Below are 7,072 nucleotides of genomic sequence, written 5' to 3'. Positions count from 1 at the left end.
CTGCTCTTTGCCTGCCAAGGGCCTTGCCAGCGCTCCCAAAATCTATCGCAGCAAGCACTTTCAAGTTTGTACTCATCCCCGTCTCCAGTGCCCGCTCATCTGAAATCCATATGTCGGAGCATGCCGCTCTGCAACTTGCTGCGACATTGGATTCCTGCAGCCGGGTCGCTGACCTAGAGACAGTGCCGCACAAAGATTTATCCTAAAGCAGTAATCGGTAGAAGCCCGAGCGGTTTGGGAGTCGGGGGGTTGGGCTCTACTTTGTCGTTGAGGGTCCTTCTCGCTCCACCTCCAAACAGAAACTTTGATGAGCTTTTTTTGTGGCCAAATTTCCCAGATCCTGAGAGCCTCCATTCACCCCACCCGGCTCACTCCTGTGGTTTTCATAATACTGTTGCAGCTTGGCTAAAACAAAGCTCTCCAGACAGGTCAATAACCAACCTACACAGTCAGCAGTCTGTGACAGATTCCATGCCAACAAAGCCTTTAGCAATTCATTACTGTGAGGCGGTACAAGGCGAGGCCTGTCCGACTGCAGCCTGTTAATTACAATAAATCTTTAGCTTTTTTCCCCCCTTCAGTCCCACTCGAAGGGATGCAGGGACAAGGAAAGGGGGGTGGTCAAACCGGGGTGGGGTGGGGAAGGACACCGGTGAATGAGAGGAGCAGCACTGTGTGTGATGGACTTCAGTACATACTACACAGTAGTTAACATCTTTAATAAATGAATTTAAGTGCTCTAAACATACAGCATTTGTCCTATGTACAAGTTCAAACTTAAATTAATGGCATTTACATCGACTAAACTGGTGCTCCGACTCAAAAAGAGACGGGGAAAAAAAAGGCAGTTGACTCAGAAAAGGTACTTTTGTGAACATTTACATTTAAACAACAAATTAACTGCCAGAAAAAACTAGTTTAAACACAAAGTAGGTGCAATTTCATTTGTAATTGAGCCTTGATTAAGCTTTTCGCAAATCACCCAGACAACAAATGTGACACCCCAAAGGGAGCAAAACCACGGCTACCCCAGAGGGCCGAGTCACTTGCATAAGGCACCATTAAAAGGTCAACAGTGCATTATTGGAAAGAAAGTACAAAAAAATCCAAAATGACTCCTCAAGGCAAAGAATGAATGAGAATGTTAGCAAGCAGGGGTGATCTGACAAACCAGAATGAAGGCAATGGATTTAAGTGTTAAAATATATATTAAAAAAAAAAAAAAAAAAAAAAAGAGGAAATCGTCAAGGCTTTATGTACAATATTGTAACATTTAACTGTTTGCCGTTTAGCTGCACTTTTATTGAAACTATCTGGAGTCCTGATTACAGTGGAAACAGGAAATGAAGAAACCCTAGAACCATGCAACACCTGTCTATGATACTGAAGTTATAGTATAGTTGTGTTATACCTCTAAGCACACAGCTTATACAATTGGACTACAAATGAGCTTTGTAGCTTGTAAAAAAATAATAAACCAGGCTACATAACACATTGCACATTTAGTAGCTGCACCAAAAACACCAAAAAAAGCTCCTGTCATACAGTGACCAAGAGAGGGGAGGGGTGTAGGGGGGTGTTTTGGTCCCTAGGTTACACAGACCAGAAGGTGACATGTCAGCACCTCTCTCTCTCTCTTTGTCACTGGCTCTGGTCAAACCCAAGGCCTCGCTAGCTTCAGAGAAGCAGGGGGGCCCCCCCTCCCTCACCCAAGTCTGGTTACCACACAAGGCAGGCAGGCAGGCAGGAGCTTCCTCCCTGCCTCATCCTCACACCGCCACCAGGGAAACACAAGCGGAATGCTTCTCCCAGAATGCTCAGTCCACAGCAACATCGGTACCAGCCCATCCGCCAATCCCATATCTTCTACCCCCCAAAATTCTCCTCTTCCTCTCCTCTCTCTTCCAGATGGGGAGGAGGGGGGTCCGGTAGCCAATCACAGACATTCACAGTGCACACATGCTTGCCTCAGACAGTTTAGTAAAGTACCAGTGTATCTGCTGTCTGGGAGATGTCCCCAAAACATCATGCACCATACGTACAAATCATTCACTCTTTAATTGTCTTTTCTTTTTATTTCTTCTGTTTTTTTTGTTTAGTTTTGTCTTTTTGTGTGTGTCTGTGTGTGTTTTAAGTCCTTCTCAATCCAAAAAAAAACAAAAAGAAAAAAACCGACAAAAAAAAACTTGCCCATCCATGATTTTGTCCTCTTGTTGCAACAGACGACCTTCAGAGCGCCTTTCTCCGAAGAGAGGTCCCGGAGGCACTGGGTTTCAGTATGGTGCAAAACGGCATGCTTTGGCTGGAACACTCTCCCGCCACCCTGCTCTGGGACAGTTCAACCAAGAGACTGGTCGGGAGGCGGCGTTTGTTTACATTTTTTTTTCCTTCCTCTCCCCTTTTCAAAACTTTTTTTTCCCCCCACTTTGTGGCGTCGCTCGGCGCTCACCCCGCTCTAGATGTGCCTCTTCATGTGAAGAGCCAGATGGTCAGACCTGGAGAAACATCTGTGGATAGATTGGGGGGAGGCGAGAGAGAAAGTCAGTAAGATGCTGGATGAGGCACGCTGTAGGGCATGAAGATAGTCGTTGCAATCTGCAGACCTAAACTGAGAAATTCGTAATATGAAGAAGCCAGTTGCTTCATTTTTCCTGCAGCCTGGCTTTTCCTGATTTTTGTGTCAAAGACTCTAAAAATTAGAGTCCAAACATCAACGCAGACAAGCAATCTTGACATCTGACTCATAAGCTTCTGTTGGGCCTGAAATATGCTATGTCACATTTTTACTAGACAAACTGGCCAAAAATATCAACATGTGTATACTGAGTTAGCATTACCCGATATATCAGAGCGATCTATTCATTAGTCGAGTACTAGTTTTTTGGGCTACATGAATGTGCTTTCAGTCTAAAGACAAGCATCACTGCTAGGATGATGCATGGGAAGTGAAAATAATAAATTAAAAATCAGATCCCATGAGAACAAAAGCAGTCTTATCAGAAGCGCGGTGACGATGCTCAGAGATAAACAGCCCAGCTTACCTGTCACAGTGACTGCATTTAAATGGCTTTGCCCCGGTGTGCTTCCTGAAGTGTCTGGTCAGCTCGTCGCTTCGTGCAAAACGCCACTCGCAGCCCTCCCACGAACACCTGTATGGTTTCTCACCTGCGGGAGCAAACAAGAAGACTGGTTAAAACCCGCGCTAACATTTCCTCCTGGTGTGATGACATGCTTGTTTCGTTCATTCAAATCAATCAGGAAGACGGACTGACAAAGCTGTCTGAAACCTGGGATACCACTGAACCTGTTGGCTCACAGGCTCTGCGTGCATGCAGCTCGAAACATGCCAAGAATGTCAACAGTGCTGCAGTGTGGCTGAATGTGTGGGATATTTAAAATGCAAAACAGAGGGAGGGGAAAAAAAGAAGAAGCCGCAAGTGCAATTTCACACTGCTGATCAAACACAAGGGACATTGGAATGACCAGTCAAAGCACCTCCCAGTTCAGTCCCCCCGGCTCCTCAGCCAGTCTCCCCTTTCCCATGGTGAAACCCAATCTGTTTTGAAGTCCTTTTATCTCCTACGTACAACCCCTCCCCCTTGTAAACCCCCCCCTCTCCTCGCTCTCTCTCTGGCTCAGTCAGTCACATTCCAGATAGATTAGGTCACAGTTTAGCTATCCAGCCATGCAGAGCTAATACTCAGCGCTCCAGCTGAGGACATCATGCACTGTGGACCTTTAATTACATGACACAATGGGCAGACGATGCCATTAAGGTGGAAGACTGAATTAACAGCACTCCTGGCATCGACTCAATAAAATCTGAGATTTTATTTTTTTAAAGAAAGTACTGTCTTTCCTTGTATCCCCCTTTTCTGTTTTTACTCTGGGGCAGATAGAGCCGGGACTCACCTGTGTGTGTGCGCTGGTGTGCTTTTAGGTGGGAGCTCTTTGTGTAAACCTTGCGACACCCATTGAAATGGCACCTGTGCACACGCCTCCTGCCGTCCGGAGATGCGTCTCCGCAGGCAAGTCCCGTCTTTTCCGAGCTCTTTGCCACGCCGCCGCTCCTGATTTTGACCGGCAAGTGCAACTCGGCGTGCGTGCTCACCCAGCTGCTCATCGCGCCGCTGGCCTCCGAGTTGGCCTCGGGAGAGGATGGAGGTGTGCTAATGACAGAGGGGCTAAAAGGTCCAGAGCCAACCAAGACAGAGCCCAGAGGGTTGGAGGTAAAGCTGTGAGTGGGCGAGAGCTCCTCAGAACTGTCTGAAGCCTCGCTGCTGGCGTCTGAATTCACACTGTTGGTTTCCAAGATTTGGCTGTCCTGATTGTCCTCCTCGTGGGCCTTTGGGTCAGACTCGGCCTTGGCCTTATCCCCGCAGGCCAAGATCAGCTTGCTCCAGAGGTCCTCTTGGCTGTCGAACTTGAGGTCGGATGTGGAGACGTAAGGCTCGCTCTGCAGGTAGCGCTCCAGCTCCAAGCATGTCTGGATGAATGCAAAAGAAAAAGACACAGTAAGAACAGATGAGTCACAGCACATTCACTCATAGCAGCAAAATGCTTCTGCGAGAGGGGAAATCCTTTTAAATCATGCATGCGCACATCCCCAGTATGCTTTTGGCTGGTGGAATATTTGCTAAACGCTTACAGCGGGAAACCAGCAAATTTCTGCTATTTCTGCATGTGCAGTAATGAGGCTGCACTGATTAAGCAATGGAAGGAAAATTAAAGAAAAAACAACCAATATTTGCTGCTTCTTTGTATCACATGACGCACGCTGATATACGTCTTAAAAGCTAAGCCCCGATTTTCAAAACTTTAAACTTTTGATGGCCAATTTGGGGAAAAAATAAAGACACATGCTTCTAGAAACCGCCATTATTTGCATTTCCTGATGCCGGCGTCACTAATCATGTGTCTCCTTTGCTCAGCTCAGCCCCCTCCACCGCTGATTGGGCATCATAACACGACGCGACCACATGGAGTTCATTGAGCAGCCTCAGCTCTGAGCTCTCCTGCAGCCAAACGTGCAGTGTCATTTCAGCACTCCACAATGACTCACTCAACAAATATAGAGTCCTTTTAAGGAAGCCGCTCAACTTCCCCCTCCAACATTTCAGCTGCTTGTCCTCATGCAGGACCGCTGTCATGCAATCAGTCCTTCCCCTCACTGTCAGCCCCTCCAAGCCCCAGCTGTGAAAAGATTCACTGACTCTAAATTTACTAACTTCTACAGGGCCCTTAAAGTTAAAAAGCAAAAAAGGAGGAGGGGGGTCATTAGAAGAAGAGTTCTGAGACAGCAGCTTTTATAAATATTCTCCTCTAGGCCTCTGCAGCTTTTACACTACATTTTTCCAGCTGTGCTGGTGTCTACTCATGCGAGGAGGAGGAGTAATTGGCCGAGGCTTGACATTTTGATATCGTTATGCCGTGGAGCCCATTCAAATCCCAAGAATGATACAAACATCTGCTTCGTAAAGGAAAGCAAATGCTCTGAAGCACAGAGACGTATAACGCAGATCCCACAACAGACTTATAACTTTGTGATTTGAAAAGCACCGACAACGACATCCTCTACTCTCATGCTGATTTCAAACTGCACTTCCTTCCCACAACCGCTGTCATTCGCCAGCATGTGTCAGCAGTTGACAGAAGCACCCCAGTGCCCTGAAAGCATCGGCCGAAAAACAAGCAGAAGCCGTGCTCCAAACAGAGCAGTGGCAGTGAAGCAGCAGCACGCCGATTCTGCTCGAGTTACTCTCTCCCCATTCATCTCGGACTCCAGCTGTCAGACTGACACACTGATCCACTTCAGCCGGCCACAAACTTCAGAACCAAACAGAAAATGAAACGGGATCCATCTAAGCAGCGGGAGCCTGTTTTTGTACAACCGTTATCAGCGTACATACACGGACATAGTACATATAAATACATTTGAAGTTGTCCGCCGTGTCATGTGTTACAGCAAGAAGAGCATGAAATCTGCTCAGTTCCGCTTTGCCTTACAGGCTCAAATTGAGACTTAGTAGTGGAAAAAAAGAGCTGCTAGCGGATACATTAACTTATATTCACCTGCTGCCAGTACTCCTCCAGTGACGGTAAGGCTGAGAAATAGCCCGTGTCGTGAACTATTTGAAGTTCTTGAAAGATGCTGCACATGGGTAGAACATCCATTTTTCCCCGAGCTTGTGATTTTTTATTATTTAAATTTGTTTTAGCTGCACTTAAATATATTTTTCTCAGGTAGAAAACCCAGTGAAAGACACAGCAGCGATCCCTCCGCGATGCAAACGACTTGTACTCAGCAGCAGCACCAGAAGAAGACTCCGCGCGTCAGTCAGCCAGTCAATCCCCCCCTTTCCTTCTTCTCTCGCTCTCGTTCAAGGTATTTGCAAACACTGCACCACACTGGATGGGGAACAACTGCGCTCTGCAAACTTCCCTCTTCAAACCTCGATGCCCCCTCCCCTCCTTCCCTCTTCTCCTCTGCCGCCCCCTCGTCGTCATCAGTTACGCCCGCCTCCCTTTCCACCAATCAGCGACGAGAAGAGCAAGGGCCCGCGAATGATATCACAGCCGACCAATCGCGTCGGTCCGCTAACTCATCTCCGCTTTTAAGTGGTTCGTTTAACTCTCAGTGGCTCGTCTCTGATTGGCTGGTATTTATAGCCACATATATATAACCAGCGACGGGCTCTTTTCGCCGTAGTCTTTTTTCTGTCGACGGTGTTTCGCCACAGACAGCGCATGTGAGCCGAAACTGTTTCTCTTCTGTGGCGAAACCTCTTGTGTACATGTGTGCAACTTTTGTCACAAGTAGCAGTTGCAACAGTGTTGTTTGAAGGGGGTTGTCTTCAAGGCCGTAACTGTGGCGAAGTGCTTGTGTTGACAAGAGCCATTGAAAGTTCCACTCGGTGAAGACGTGTCTTGGGACACGGTGACTAATGGATGGCAGGATATTATGTTATCACGACACACGCTGTCATTAGAGGAAACATTAGTCCTCAGTTCTCCTCTATGACTACATTCATGTAGACTTCTGCTTTATCGCTGATTTACTGAAGGAAGATCA

At 47.1% G+C, this 7,072-nt stretch overlaps 1 protein-coding gene across 1 annotated transcript; it reads right to left on the bottom strand.

Moving 5' to 3' along the window:
• Positions 1–698: 698 nt before the first annotated feature.
• On the bottom strand, positions 699–6,475 carry klf6a (Kruppel like factor 6a). Its single transcript, XM_026180023.2, has 4 exons — positions 6,073–6,475; positions 3,913–4,486; positions 3,042–3,165; positions 699–2,507 (listed from the first exon to the last, which is right to left on the bottom strand). The coding sequence occupies exons 1-4, from the start codon at positions 6,172–6,174 to the stop codon at positions 2,456–2,458; spliced, it is 852 nt and encodes a 283-aa protein (XP_026035808.1). The 5' UTR covers positions 6,175–6,475; the 3' UTR covers positions 699–2,455.
• Positions 6,476–7,072: the final 597 nt, after the last annotated feature.

This window comes from Astatotilapia calliptera, chromosome 9 (genome assembly GCF_964374335.1).
Source record: "Astatotilapia calliptera chromosome 9, fAstCal68.1, whole genome shotgun sequence".
In the NCBI taxonomy this organism is placed as follows: Eukaryota; Metazoa; Chordata; class Actinopteri; order Cichliformes; family Cichlidae; genus Astatotilapia; species Astatotilapia calliptera.
The sequence above is the reverse complement of the archived record's forward strand: the minus strand, read 5'-3'. Positions and strand labels throughout refer to the sequence as shown.

Bases quoted from the DNA above. Each gene is read 5' to 3' on its own strand.
- klf6a (XM_026180023.2), bottom strand. From the start codon at position 6,174: ATGGATGTTCTACCCATGTGCAGCATCTTTCAAGAACTTCAAATAGTT. The intron at 4,487-6,072 runs GTGAATATAAGT...GCATTCATCCAG, and splicing joins TGGAGGAGTACTGGCAGCAG to ACATGCTTGGAGCTGGAGCG. The intron at 3,166-3,912 runs GTGAGTCCCGGC...TTGCTCCCGCAG, and splicing joins ACACCAGCGCACACACACAG to GTGAGAAACCATACAGGTGT.